We start from the raw sequence: 15,885 nt of genomic DNA on the forward strand, positions 1-15,885 counted from the left end.
CAATGAAGTAAAAAAATCAAAAAAGTCCATAAAGTGGTAGTAAACTCTGTACTACCACTTGTACCTACAGGTAAGCCTATAATAAGGCTTACCTGTAGGTACTGTGAATAACTTCTAAAACAGTTTAGGAGATATTCAGAGTGCATGCAGCCGATGACATCATCGGCGCATGCGCTCTGAAGATCCGGCTTACAGTACTGGACCTTCAGAGCCCGTGCTGAAAACGGCGACTCTTGCGCGCATACGTGGGGGGTGACTTCATTGCGGCTCCAGCCAATCACATAGCTGGAGCTGGCGAACCTGGAAGACAGACAGGGGAAACAGGTCAGCCCTCTCAGCGGTGACTTAACAGCGCTGGAAGGCTTTGTTGCAAGGTGAGTATTTCATAATGTGCTAGTATGCATACTAGCACATTATGCCATTGCCTTGCAGGGTTTTTTTTCTTTTAAACATCGGCGGTTTACAACCTCTTTATGCAATCCATGCCCTGGCACTCTATTATTTTTTAAGGTTTTCTGACTTTATGCACACAGATGAATTTATGAATTACGCTGATTTGAAGGTGTTTATTAGAGGGTGAGAGCTTTTAAACCACATAAAAAAATTAAAAAAAAACATAGAAAGGTTACATCCACTGTCAGGTTTATTGCTGTCTGTGTCTCCACTGAGGATATTTCCCACCACTTCCTGTTCCAGTGAGGCTACTGAAAACTAAAAAAGAAGCTCTGATGCCCTACTGTCCGTGATCTCAGGCTATTTGTTTCACATGCCACCTCTACCCTTTATGGTTTTGTATCTGTCAAAAAAACAATTGTATAAAAAAAAAAAAAAAAAAAAAAAAGAAGAAAAGATACATTTTGGCTGCTTTCAGATCAATCAATTTGTTTATTAAAACAGATTATATTTTTGTAGAACTAGATATAGTCTTAAAAGGATTTTTTAATACCAGATATAAGACCAAGCATCAGCTACTTTCCACCTTTCCTAATGGGGACTTTTAAAAATATTTAATGATTAAGAGCAGCAATATGTTTTTTTTTTGGGGGGGGGGGAGTCCCCTTTCTTTAGGGCTTGATCAGTCAATTGCTGTCAGGATACGCTAATTTTCATCAAGCCTTACCTCCTTTAGTATATTTGTTTGTAATTTTATTAACATTGACTACTTAAGCCCTAAAAAAGGGGAGGCTTTGTTCCCCTGAAACATGTTGGCTGTATTTTAGGCTCTTAACCATTAAATGTTTAAAACAGTCCTTTAAGCAGTGGCGGCTGGTGTTTTTTTGGGGGAGGGGCGGGCGGCAAACAATCCACCCGCCGCCAACCCCCCCAGTCGGTCAGGTCACGGACAGCATTCACATCCCCCCCCCCCCCCGTGGGCACCCCCCTGGGTTGGTCAGTCAGTAGTGGGGGCCCATCTCGCAGGCAGCAGGCGGCTTCTCTCTAGGCTGAGGACAGCTGCTTCCATGCTTCATCTGCTTCTTCACCCTCCTCCTCCTGGCGGACAATCAGATCGGATCTCCTTTTGGCCAATCAGGTGACAGGTCTCAGGACCCGCTTACTGATCAGCTGGGAGGACAATCAGTGTTACAATAGCAAATATTAATTCACTATTGCTCTGCTCCCCGAGACCACTCTTTTTTGGAGCCTAGTAGAGCCTCTGGCTCTAATCACGTGCTTCAAAAAAATAACCCTGATTGGAATCCATGTGTCCGGCGCCTCAATGTAGATCAGGGGGCTGGACGCATGGATGGGGGGGTGCCCGTGAGCCCCCTATGGATGGGCCACCACTGCCTTTAAGTGAAATTAACTTTTATACTAGGCACGCCTCCGTACACATCCAAGAATTTATCATCTGCCGAGCGCCCCCAATGTCGCTATCAGAGTGGTAGCAGCCAAGGATTAGAACATCCACACTATATTTTAACCATGGATCTGATTCTTTGAAGGTGAAGGCACTTTAGGGTAAATCCATCAGAACCAATTTTCGGAAATTGTTATGAAGATAACGGTGCACTTTAGGCACAAAAGAATGCACATTAACATATGGTATATTATTATCTATTATGAAGTGGCCATCCAAATTATTTTATTTGCCAGAGACCACTTTAATTATAGTGTTTACAGATATGCTTACACTGTTTCTTCCTCTATCGACAGCAAATACAAATGGCAATGCAAACCACCAGACAAATCAAAATCAGTGTTGAACATATTATTAGAGTCAGCATGATTATGTTTGGTAAGGCAGAAGGTTCACTGGTGGGTTTAATTGATGTAGACGTGGTGATGGTGAACTTTGGTGTGATGGTTGTAGTTGCTGCAATAGTGGTTTTGGTGGGTAGCAGAGTCGGTAGAGGTGGAACATTATAGAAAACAGATTGTGCAATGTTAGATATATCAGATTTCTGAGATGCTTTGTCGATGGCAATTATAGCAAAAAAAATGGAAGTTCCGTTTTGTATGTTAACATCTTCAGGTACAAAAGTAAAATTCTCTTTTGATCCAGCGGGTGATGGTATGAGTCTGTCAGAATTGATTAGAGTGCTGCTTTTAAAGTTGTCTTTGAGTTTCTTAAGGTCAGTGTCCCATCTTAATTCATATCTTGATGCTAAAAATATTAGGAACATTGTGTTATGAAAGAACTAAAAAGTCATAAAGCGTGTTATATGTGGTATACTTTTTAGAAATATTTGTATCCAGAAGATATACTGAAAATGAATATCTTATGTTTTATCATCCAAAATAAAAAAAATGTATGCCCCATACACACGATCGGACATTCCGACAACAAAATCCATGGATTTTTTCAGACGGATGTTGGCTCAAACTTGTCTTGCATACACACGGTCACACAAAATCCGGAAATTCCGAGCGTCAAGAATGCGGTAACGTACAACACGTAGGACAAGCAGAGAAAAATGAAGTCCAATAGCCAGTGCGGCTCTTCTGCTTGATTCCGAACATGCGTGGAACTTTGTGCATCAGAATTGTGTACACACGATCGGAATTTATGAGAATGGATTTTGTTGTCGGAAAGTTTGAGATCCAGATCTCAAATTTTGTGTGACGGAAATTCCGATGAAAAATGTCCGATGGAGCCTACACACAGTCGTAATTTCCGACAACAAGCTCCGATCGGACATTTTCCGTCGGAAAATCCGACTGTGTTTACGGGGCATAAGAGTGCAAATTGTACTGTATACAACAATAAAAAGTTATGTCTCATGATAACATGGTTATGACATGATGCAGAGAGGGGGAGATGGAAGACGTGAATTTACATGCTGGAGCCACCCCTAAGTCTAACGCAAATGGTCACATAGAGCCACTGAGTCCACTTGAGGAACATGTGCAACGGAGGTGGCAATGGTGTCAATTGGCTGGTATCTCTTTGAGAACCACAATGAGGAAGTGAGGAGAAATGTTTGGATTGTTTCATTATAAGCTTTTCATAAATGATACAATACCTATTGTTAAAGTTAATTACACTTAATACATGTTTTTACTTTAATGAAACGTTAAGATACAGTATGTTTGCATTAGTAAATTTCAGCTTTGTTCCTATGGGCTCCAAGTTCCATAATATTATGTGAATCATGACAAAATAAATTATTAACCATTGCCTAGACCAGTGGTCTCCAAACTGCAGCCTGGGGGGGCCAGATGCGGCCCTTTGCTTGTTTTAGTCCCTTGGGGCACTATTTCATCCACTGATACCAACATTGGAGCATAATTCTTCCCCACTGACCCAAATTAAGGGGCACAATTTCTCCCAATGACACCGATAATGGGGCAAAATTCCTCCCAATGACATCGATAAGATGCAGTTCCCCCCAATGACACCAATAATGGGGCAAAATTCCTCCCAATGACACCAATGATGGAGCATTGTATTTTTTCACTAACATTGGGACCTATTCTACTCCTAATAGCCTTAGTCTGGCCCCCCAAATGTCTTAAGCAGAGTAAACTGGACCTTTGTTTGGAGACCCCCGGCCTAGACACTTACCAAGACAAAAGCCTTCTGTGTACACCGATCTTTACTTTTTTGATTTATAATTTTTTTTTATATATGTGTTATGTCTTATGTTTCTTATTGAATTATGTGATAAAATAAATCATGTCATAGAAACATGAAGGCTTCCACTGCTGGCATCTGAAAATGCTAGTGGCCTGGCCGCCACAATTATCAAATTGATGTGGTAATTTTTTTAACGACACCAAAGTCCGCAGAATGAAGTAAGAATTCCTTCTGCCTTTTTTAGAAGGCAAGCAATAGCAGCCAGTATACTTTTCTCATTACAGGTTTCCAAAGCAGGAACCCCGTCAATTTACTTGAGAAGTTTGTCTATATCTGCTAAAGAATATTTTATAGTTTTTACTTTGCACTTTTATGCCCCGTACACACGGTCGGATTTTCCGATGGAAAATGTGTGATAGGACCTTGTTGTCGGAAATTCTGACCGTGTGTAGGCTCCATCACACATTTTCCATCGGATTTTCCGACACACAAAGTTTGAGAGCAGGATATAAAATTTTCCGACAACAAAATCCGTTGTCAGAATTTCCGATTGTGTGTACACAAATCTGACACATAAAGTGCCACGCATGCTCAGAATAAATAAAGAGATGAAAGCTATTGGCTACTGTCCGTTTATAGTCCCGACGTACGTGTTTTACGTCACCGCGTTCAGAATGATCGGATTTTCCGACAACTTTGTGTGACCGTGTGTATGCAAGACAAGTTTGAGCCAACATCCGTCAGACAAAATCCTAGGATTTTGTTGTCGGAATGTCCGATCAATGTCCGACCATGTGTACGGGGCATTAAAGTTTCTGTGCCATGTTTTTCCATTTTATTGCATAGAAGAAATTATCTTTAAAATATAATATTTGATAGGTACTGGGACAAATCTATTAGCAATATCAGGTGTCAAGAGTCTTTTTGAAATGTGGCCTGTTTGTTTGTATCCTGATTTACCTAGATACACTATATTGTCAAAAGTATTGGGACACTTGCCTTTACATGCACACAAACTTTAACGGCATCCCAGTTTTAGTCCGTAGGGTTCAATATCGAGTTGGCCCACCCTTTGCAAATATAACAGCTTCAACTCTTCTGGGAAGGCTGTCCACAAGGTTTAGGAGTGTGTCTATAGGAATGTTTGACCATTTTTTCAGAAGCACATTTGTGAGGTCAGGCATTGATGATGGACGAGAAGGCCTGTCTCGCATTCTTCGCTCTAATTCATCTCAAAGATGTTCTATCAGGTTGAAGTCAGGACTCTGTGCGGGCCAGTCAAGTTCCTCCATCCCAAACTTGCTCATCCGTGTCTTTATAGACCTTGCGTTGTGAACTGGTCCAAATAATTTGGTTGAGGGGGGATTATGGTGTGGGGTTGTTTTTCAGGGGTTGGGCTTGGCCCCTTAGTTCCAATAAAGGGAACTCTTAAGGCATTAGCATTTCAAGACATTTTGAACAATTTCATGCTCCCAACTTTGCGGGAACAGTTTGGGGATGGCCCCTTCCTGTTCCAACAAGACTGCACACCAGTGACCAAATTAAGGCCCATAAATGCATGGATGAGCGAGTTTGGGGTGGAGGAACTTGACTGGCCTGCACAGACTCCTGACCTCAACCGACAGAACACCTTTGGGATGAATTAGAGCGGAGACTGTGAGCCAGGCCTTCTCGTCCAACATCAGTGTCTGACCTTGCAAATGCGCTTCTGGAAGAATGGTCAAACATTCCAATAGACACAATCCTAAACCCTGTGGACAGCCTTCCCAGAAGAGTTGAAGCTGGTATAGCTGCAAAGGGTGGGCCAACTCGATATTGAACCCTATGGACTAAGACTGGGATGCCATTAAGGTTCATGTGCGTGTAAAGGCAGGTGCCCCAAAACTTTTAACAATATAGTGTATCTCTTTTTTTGGACTGTCACCCAGTGCTTGCAATTGCAATATCCTTATTGATAGCAAGACAACTGCTTGTCACACTCACCTGTTCAGTGCTCCCTCTGCAGCCCAGCATATCTCAGGGCTTCCACCATCACTATTTGAGTGGCACAGGAAGCTTTTTGGCTTTTACTACCATTGCAGGGGGTGAAATCTTTGCAGGAGCAAGGCTTGCGCTGACAGTCCCAGCAGTGGCTTATCTTGGTGCATAACTGTCAGACATCCCTATCTGAATGCTTGTTTCAGTCAAAGGACTGAAAATTTTGAAGAAGGTAAACATGATGACCGGGAAACTAACATTTGCACACTAACTTATGAAAGGCCAAAGGTGTCATTGTAATAAACATAGTAGTTTCATTATTTTACTGTACCTTGTCCCTGGTCTAAATCATCACCAGTTGCTGTCCATGACAATACAATCCTGCGTTCCACTAACCGGGCCTCCAGATCATGTATTTTCTCTGGTTTGAAAATATCTGGCTGTTCTACTGTTGGAACATTGGATACCAGAAAAGAGCCACCAGAAGCTGTCCTACTGAATGGTCCAACATCAAGCTGAACATCATCATTCACTGGAGGTTTTGGAGGGTTCATAGTGATTTTGCCTAAAGTAACAATGTAAGCAATTTATTATTTGCAGTCTACTATAACTATAGCAAAATACAGGCAGTCCCCGAGTTACATACATACTTACAGACTTACATATGACTCAAACTTACAAATGGATGGAGACAACAGCAAGTGAGAGGAAATCTCACTCCTGTAAGAGTTATAAGAGGAGGGCAGAGGGGGTTAGGACTTTATATGAGGCAATAAGTGGGTAGGTTCATCTGCCTCCGTCCCTAATGTATATAAAAAAGAGGGGGGTTGGTTGGGACTTTATATGAAGCACGGCTAAGAGAATAAGGTATGCAATCACATGTTTGTTGTTTCCAAACAGGTATACATAGACTGGTAAAAATATAACATGATAATCAACATAATTCACAGTATAATGTTAATAAATACATAGATATATATAATAAATTGTTCCAATTCATAATGAACATGATTATGTTTATGGTGATAATAATCGATTGTAAAATTCATATTGTTAGATCTCGAAATCACATGATTGCATTAAGGCTGGGGCTCTACGTGTTTCGTGGAGATGTCCACTCCGGAGCGAAAATAGTACGAAATGGATAAATCTATATTAAGACAAATGGTGCAAAATGAGCAGATGGTTTTCCATCAGTGATCAATATGAGGGGAGTGTTTGAGCGCCAACTGCAGAGTGAAGCTAAGTGTCCAGGCACTGACGCCGCCTCCCCCCTGATCACGCAGCATGACGTTGGCGGCATACCGTGGCTGGCTGTATGTACAAAAACTGCAGGCGGGTAGAGAACACACTTCATATATCTTGAGGCCCTAACACACTGGTTGTCACTTTTGTCTCTCCAAGGTTAAGATAATATTTAGTTTGTTGTGGATCTTTCCTTGGGTCCACTTGGAACTTTCTCATGTTCACAACATTTTTGGTTCAGGTATTTGGGTCCTATTATCTAGTGCCTTCAATCTCCACTTGGCATTTTTTCGATCCCATTACATGCCCCTTAGGCTGTAGTCCTTCAGTCTGCTTACATGCAGTCCTTTTTTTATATATTCACACATTGTTCTCTTTCACAGAAATCCATTGGAACTGTCAGAGTTTGTACCAATATTTAATTGCTAATTGGGGACTACATTACCACTTATGTTACTTGTATCACTTATTTGAGCCTTAGTGTGGCCGTGGATGTGCAGCCTCAGCTCCCGGGGGATGTTGTTTCCCATGGTACCTTCAGCAGCTAACACTACTTTCTCTATACCTAACCTATATGTAGGTAAGCGTGCTTGGAAATACCCTATCATTCCTCTTCGTATTTTTCCCCTTTGTGTCAACCACCTGCTCACTTTGCATCATTTGTCTTATTATAGATTTATCCATTTCGTACTTGCTCCTGATGAGTGGATATCTCCACGAAACACGTAGGGCCGCAGCCTTATGCTACATCATTCCAGTCATGTGATTTTGAGAGCTAACAATATGAATTTTACAATCGATTATTATCACCATTAACAAAATCATGTTCATTATGAATTGGAACAATTTACTATATATATCTATGTATTCATTACCATTATACTGTGAATTATGTTGTCAATTTGTACATTAAACTGTTAAGGTGCTACTATTGATTATCATGATATTTTTTACCAGTCTATGTATACCTGTTTGGAATCAACAAACATGTGATTGCATACTTTATTCTCTTAGCCTTGCTTCATATAAAGTCCCAACCAACCCCCCTCTTTTAACCTGTAAGAGTTATCATGGGAAAAAGGTGTCTCCACTGGAGCGTTAGACCCCATACACACTATTAGATTTTCTGCAGATTGTTGTCAGATTTACCAAAACATGTAGTGCAAGGGCCTACCTGATTGCATACAAATTGAAACTCTTAAGGTTTGACCTCATATTATATGGTTTTGGTAAATCTGAAGACAAAAATCTGCAGAAAATCGAATAGTGTATGGGGCCTTATCGCCAATCCTTATTTCCACAACAATCCAAAATTTTCAAAATCCAATTGTCACAGGGATAGAAAGTGAGGCCAAATCTTCTGAACCCAGGGACAGACAGCACAACAGGGTTACAGGGTTGTTAACCCTTCCCTATGCTACCTATCCGAAATTTGTTTTACATTTTTGGCTGGAGTAAGGCTCCGTTCACACCTAGGCGTTTTGGGGCATTTTTCTACTCTGATGCCGCGTACACACGGTCGGACTTTCCGGCATACTTGGTCCGGCGGACCAGAGTGTGCCGGACAATCCGCCCGTGTGTGGGCGCCGGCGGACTTTTCCGGCGGACTTTTTCCCAAAAGCCCGCCGGACCTAGATTTGAAGAAAGTTTTAAATCTTTCCGCCGGACTCAGTTTCGGGCGGAAAGTCCGCTCGTGTGTGTGCTGGTCCGACGGAAAGCCCGCTCGTGTGTATGCTGGTCCGACGGACCAGATACGACACGAGGGCAGGGTATTGCATCTCGCGCTCGCTGCAATAGGAAAAACAAATCTTCCTATTGCGGCGAGCGCGGGGCACACCAGGCCCTTAGGTCTGGTATGGATTATAAAGGGAACCCCCTACGCCGAAAAAACGGCGTGGGGTCCCCCCTAAAATCCATACCAGACCCCTATCCGAGCACGCAGCCTGGCCGGTCAGGAAAGGGGGTGGGGACGAGCGAGCGCCTCCCCCTCTCCTGAACCGTACCAGGCCACATGCCCTCAACATGGGGGGTGGGTGCTTTTGGGGAGGGGGGCCGCCCTGCGGGCCCCCCCCACCCCAAAGCACCTTGTCCCCATGTTGATGAGGACAAGGGCCTCTTCCCGACAACCCTGGCCGTTGGTTGTCGGGGTCTGCGGGCGGGGGCTTATCGGAATCTGGGAGCCCCCTTTAATAAGGGGGCCCCCAGATCCCGGCCCCCCACCCTATGTGAATGAGTATGGGGTACATGGTACCCCTACCCATTCACCTAGGGAAAAAGTGTAAGTAATAAAACATACTACACAGGTTTTTAAAATATTTTATTAAACAGCTCCGGGGGGATCTTCCTCCGGCTTCGGGGGTCTACTTCCGGCTTCGGGGGTCCCTCCGCTTCATCTTCTCCCGGCGTCCGGTTGGTTCTTCTCCGCTCTGTTCTCTCCAGTTCTTCGGCCGGCTCCTCTGCTGTCTTCAGGTAGCTCTCTTGCCAGCAGAGGTCCGGACTTCTTGTCTTCTTCTCTTCCCCAGATGTTGACACGACGCTCTCTCCGGCTGGACTGCTCTCCGAGGGGGCGTGGTCACTGGGTGATGTTGACCACGCCCCCTAAAACGTCACAGTCCCAGCATGCCCAGGGACTGTGACATCAAAAGGGGGCGGGGTCTCCACCTATATAAGTCACAACGCAGCCCTCGGAGAGCAGTCCAGCCGGAGAGAGCGTCGTGTCAACATCTGGGGAAGAGAAGAAGACAAGAAGTCCGGACCTCTGCTGGCAAGAGAGCTACCTGAAGACAGCAGAGGAGCCGGCCGAAGAACTGGAGAGAACAGAGCGGAGAAGAACCAACCGGACGCCGGGAGAAGATGAAGCGGAGGGACCCCCGAAGCCGGAAGAAGACCCCCGAAGCCGGAGGAAGATCCCCCCGGAGCTGTTTAATAAAATATTTTAAAAACCTGTGTAGTGTGTTTTATTACTTACACTTTTTCCCTAGGTGAATGGGTAGGGGTACCATGTACCCCATACTCATTCACATAGGGTGGGGGGCCGGGATCTGGGGGCCCCCTTATTAAAGGGGGCTCCCAGATTCCGATAAGCCCCCGCCCGCAGACCCCGACAACCAACGGCCAGGGTTGTCGGGAAGAGGCCCTTGTCCTCATCAACATGGGGACAAGGTGCTTTGGGGTGGGGGGGCCGGAAGGGCGGCCCCCCTCCCCCAAAGCACCCACCCCCCATGTTGAGGGCATGTGGCCTGGTACGGTTCAGGAGGGGGGGGGGGGGCGCTCGCTCGTCCCCACCCCCTTTCCTGACCGGCCAGGCTGCGTGCTCGGATCGGGGTCTGGTATGGATTTTAGGGGGGACCCCACGCCGTTTTTTCGGCGTAGGGGGTTCCCTTTATAATCCATACCAGACCTAAGGGCCTGGTATGCCCCGCGACGGGGCTCGCAAGGTGTCAATCTCGCCGATAAAAGCGGCAAGATTGACATCCTTTTCTAGTCCCGTCGCACCTGAGTCACGTTCAAAATGAACGGACTTGTCCGTGTGTGGGCAAGTCCGTTCATTCTGAAAGTCCGCCGGAACTCCGGCGAAAGTCCGTCGGAAAGACGGGCGGACTTAGCCCGCCGGAAAGTCCGGGCGTGTGTGGGCAAATCCGTCCGTTTTAAAGTCCGGCGCACCTGGCGGACAAAGTCCGTCGGAAAGTGTGCCGGACCAAGTAGGATAGAAAGTCCGACCGTGTGTACGCGGCATGAGCCTCAGCTCTAAAAACACCCAACAAGACAAATCCTATTCATTTCAATGGCCCCTGTTTACATCTGAGCATTCTGTCGCCCGAAGCAAAACGCCCAAAAAGTATAGGAGCTTCTTTTTTGGCAGATTACAGGAGTTTTTCTGCTTTTTACATTGGTGACCCTTTGACCTGTACAAAATTGCGGCAAAAATTGTGCAAATTTCTGCCTTTAAATGATACGCTCAGGTGTGAATGCAGCCTTACACTTAAAAAATATACCTGTTCCAACTTACATACAAATTCAGCTTAAGAACAAACCTACAGACCTTGTTTGTAACCCGGGGACAGCCTGTAACTGGATAAACCCTTCAATAAATTATCTACACTTTTTTAAAGATAAAAACACATTTAAAAAATGAACAGTTTCCCTTTCCCTGACCTCTCTAACAATAATTATATATGTGCATATCTCAAAGCAGAGAAAATGTTATCTTTTCCTTTCTGGGCTAAGCAAGGCAGAAAAAAAAAAACATTTACTCCTTAGGTGCTGATTTTTTTATCATCTTGCAGCCTAAGCTCCGGAACATCACTTAGATCAGTGGCTTTGCACTAGTAGCCTATGAATTGTCAGCACAAGTTTCTTTTAAATGTTTTGCTTTTCTGCTTTAGCATTGTTTGGTTCCTCCTCCATCAACATTTCTATTTCTTTTGGTTCCCTTCAGCATCTACTCAGCTACTAACTGTACTCATAAAAACAGGAGAGTTATAGCAAAAATAAAAAGGCGGAGTAATTAACCAAACCTCCCAACTTTTTGAGATGGGAATGAGGGACCCCTATTAGCAAAAGTATGTAGGCAATGTTTTTACTTAAACCCACAAGTGTATTTTTTTTTTTTACCACTACTATTCCTTTATATTAGCCTTTGATGCAAATGCAGCCATTTAGAAATTCGATGAAAGCTTTAGCACTGGGAAACACTTTTTGAAAGATAAAAAGTGCATTTTATATACAACTATATAGATCAGACCAAAATGAGGGACAAATGAGGAAGAAAGAGGGACAGAGGGACATTGCTCCAAATCAGGAACAGTCCCTCGATATCAGGGACAGTTGGGAGCTATGATTCATGGAGTCAGCCCTATTGTCTATTGTGTGTGTTTTATAAAGGATTTTTGTCTAAGGATAGACCTACAGTATGTTTATCCCAAACAGGTTTAAATTCACTTACTGTTCACTTCCTCACTACCTGTGATGAAAATCTGTCCCAGAAATCCATTTTCTGTCTTGTTTCTGCAAGCTTCCACTCAAGATGCTGAGACTCACTATCCCCACTTGTTGCTAACATTTGCTCTGGACAAGTAGCTGCCCCCCCCAGCGCTGACTCATTCCACCAAAGATCATCTAACATTTCAGAGAGACAGCTGACCAGTGTTTTCAAGCTGGCAGTTCGTTCTCAACCTGGGGGTTGATTGAAGATTTGCCAGCGGTCACGGAAACCTGGGCTGTTCCTGAAGCCCGCACTGCTCTCCCAGCCTTTTTCTGCAGCTACCCAACAGGGCTGTCCCTTGAGCCAGCGGCTGCCCACTCAGCCTCTTCGCAGCCACCCATTCAGTTCATGGCATGGCTGGGGGGGCAGAGACTAGAGGTCAGCTGATGGGTGAGGAATGTAAAGTGAGAGGGGCTGGGGGAGACACTATCTCCTGATTTCGGCATAGGTGTCACTGCTACGAGGCACCACAAAGTCGGAGACACAGTGAAACCGGAGACACAGTGAGTAACACTATCTGTGATTATAGTTGCCATTAAAAGTCCCCACTACAGTTCTCAGATCAGCAGATGATCTTGATCAAGAGCACCTAAGTTGGCTGATCAGAACTCCCCCCAGCATTGCCACTCATCTCAACTCCCCGCCAGCACTGCCACTCATCCCATTCCTCCCATCAAGGAGTATAGAGAAGGAATAAAAATAGAGAATACATGGAAGGGAGAGGAAAAGAGGGGAAGGAACAAAGAAAAAGGGAGAGAAATGTAGCACTAACTCTCGATGGAGCTGCTGGTTTAAAGCGGGCTTGTTACCTTCACTCTCCTTCCCTCTGTTTCACCGGGTCTAGGGTTCCGTTGAGTTTACCTCTGGACGATACACGCACCAACACTTGAGTACGTTTTCAATGCTTTATTAAACCATCAACGAAGGAAGTAGCAGGAAAGAGGTAGAAGGAAAACCGCAGAGGAAAACTCAAATACCTTTTTAGTAAGATTCTTGACAAATGTCCCTTGAGGTTAGATATTTCAGTAGAATGCACTCCCTTGGTGGGACACACTCTTTGCACGCCTGGATAGGCCTCTCTCACTTGCCTAGCAGCCAGTACGTAGCACGAACAAAAGTCTCTGCCACAGACTTGTTTGGGATGAACCCGTACGATCCTCTGTCACAGGATGTATTGTTTTTTTCTGCAATGAATGTCAGTCACAATGCTTGAACCTTTAAGCCAAACCTGGCAACACTATGCTGTATAATTACTTTAGGATACGTCCTCCAACCGAGTCACCAGGCCCCTCTCCAGACCAGCATGCTGCGTGATCCTTCCATGACGGGTCCTCCCCTGGGATCTCCTCTGTTGTCCAGCTTCTTCACTCTGGATAGACAGCTCAGGACCATTCCTCAGCCGCTTTGGTAGGCCCCAGACAAGCTTCTGGGCCCACCCCTGCGCCGCAGCGACGTGGGCCTCCGGAACGGAGGACCACAAGATAGCTCTCTAATGCATACCTGTCGGCCAAGAGGGCCAGCAGGTGGCTGTAAAACAAAAACCCAAATATGGCATCTGTCCCATAAATACACTCGCCCAGAATGCAACTCGGAGGACCACCTCCACCGAGTTGTCTCCGGGACAGAAGAGCATCCATACGCTTAGACACGCTGCCTTTCCAACACCAGCCAGCGGCAACAGCGACACCCATGGCTCAGTATGGAAACACACGCAACGTCAGCCAAGCTGAAACAGAGGCAAATCTAACTTTCCTAACGAACAAGTTACTAAATTTACAGAATTTTCAGATGGTAGATCGCAAATCTAGCAGCGCTACAGAAAGAACAAGAAAGACAGCTAGAGAGAGGTAAGAAAAAACAAGAAATTAGGATAGAGAGAGATAAAAGGGAAAGAAAAAGAGAAAGAGTGGTACATCGTAAAATGTACCATAAGGGGTTTTAATACTGTACGAGTGGAAGGGACTCAGGGAGCACTAAATGTCCGTGGGTTAGGGGCGCAAATTACTTGTCTTGCCTTGGGTGCTGACAACCCACGCTACGAAAATAATCTTACTGTTAGTGGTCCCCACAACTTGGGAAATTTTATCAAGGGGTCATGGTACTAGAGAGGTTGAAAACCACTGTTATAAAGTGAAGTTGATTGACCATACTCTGAAACCTCCTTGTAATACAGTAAAAGTTTGCTAGGAGGGTCACCAGCAGTGTTAATGCTTAGATGACCAATTGAATTCTGTTATTCAACCAAGGATTCTTTCTAGCATTACAAGAAGAGAACAGGAGCACAAACGATTTGTCACATGCTATTTTGCATCACTCTGATATCCATCCAACAAAGAAAAAGAAGCCTATCTAAAAGCCTGATGTGAAGAATTACTGGAATTATGTGGTACAAATGATGTTCCACCTGCTTCCCTGGCTTTAACACATTTCTCTCTGTCAAGAGCATAATCGTAGAGTCTTTGCAGCATGCCCTCCCAGCATTGTTTATTCCATGTCCACCTGTGTCCAGTTACCCGATGTAAAACCTGTATTTGATTCTTGACCAGGGAACCCATTAACCCTTTTTCCAGCCAGACTCCAGATTTTACTAAAGAACACTAATTTAGAAGCAGTTCTGTTTCTGACATAATGTATTCATTTGTTGAACTATAATTCACCTTTCCCATTACCATCTAACACTTTGTGCATGTAATAGAACATTTCCATTTGATAAAGAGCCACCAAGATACAAATATATCATCTGTTACCCAAACTGTTGCTTTGTGTATGTCTACCAGTGAAAACAAACTCTTTCTAACATACAATATGCAGATTTTTTTTTTAAATGAGCACCTACCGCGGTTAACGTAGCCAGGTATATAAAAAGCACGATTCTTTGGCACTGTTAAACGACTTTTTTTGTCTTCTATTACAGCTCTCACTTTAACACTGTATTTTCCATTTGTAGAAAAATTTATGAAATATCTTGAATAGATCCCATCATCCTTTGCTGTGTCAGAACCTTAACATATCCAAAAAAATATTGAACAGTTATTAGTAAATGGGCATAATGATTAATGTATTAGCAAAGGAATGAATATAAAATGAGCTCAAAGCGTTAAGCAAAATGCAGTAACCTATGTTATCAATCAGCAATTGTTTCTAGTGTATTATTGCTGTCTGTGTCCCAATGTAGCACTGCTAATTCAGTGATTGCCGCTATCTTCCAGGTCCTGTGCTGAGCAGCTGTCCTGTTGCTTAATGTGGTTGTAACCCTAAAAAAATAAGAAAAACAATGATCCTGATCCTTTAAAGCAGGATACACAGCATAGTGCTTGTGCTGTGTCATTTGTCCCTCTCTATGTTTTTAAAAACCTGTTTGATCCTGCCTGTTCCTGTGCCCCCCATAGTGTACTGACCATGGTAATCATGGCTGCTGATCCCTGATTACCGTTTTCAGGTTATATCCCTCCATTATCCCAATGTCTCTCCTCTCTCTTCCCCTCTTCAACTCCCTCCCTGCTTGTCTGTTAGGGAGTCTGTGCTATCCCTCTCCTCCCCGATCCTCTGGCCACTAAGGCTGATAAAATTAGTACTCACGAATCCTGTAATCACCTCTGTTACAGGAAGATATAATGAGCAGTGCATGTGTTTTAAAAATGATTCCACAAAATGCCTTATT

General features: G+C 44.1%; 1 protein-coding gene across 1 annotated transcript in view; it reads right to left on the reverse strand.

Annotated features, from left to right (window-relative positions):
- Window positions 1-2,011: 2,011 nt before the first annotated feature.
- The window catches only part of LOC141103523 (calcium-activated chloride channel regulator 1-like), a 118,594-nt gene continuing 104,720 nt past the window's right edge, over window positions 2,012-15,885 (reverse strand). Inside the window, exons 12-14 of the mRNA XM_073593200.1 lie at window positions 15,061-15,225; window positions 6,327-6,560; window positions 2,012-2,605 (exon numbers count right to left, since the gene is read on the reverse strand). Coding sequence (XP_073449301.1) covers window positions 2,145-2,605; window positions 6,327-6,560; window positions 15,061-15,225 — 860 coding nt within the window. The 3' untranslated portion in view covers window positions 2,012-2,144. The remainder of the gene's footprint in view (window positions 2,606-6,326; window positions 6,561-15,060; window positions 15,226-15,885) is intronic.

This window comes from Aquarana catesbeiana, linkage group LG07 (genome assembly GCF_042186555.1).
Source record: "Aquarana catesbeiana isolate 2022-GZ linkage group LG07, ASM4218655v1, whole genome shotgun sequence".
Taxonomy (NCBI): Eukaryota; Metazoa; Chordata; class Amphibia; order Anura; family Ranidae; genus Aquarana; species Aquarana catesbeiana.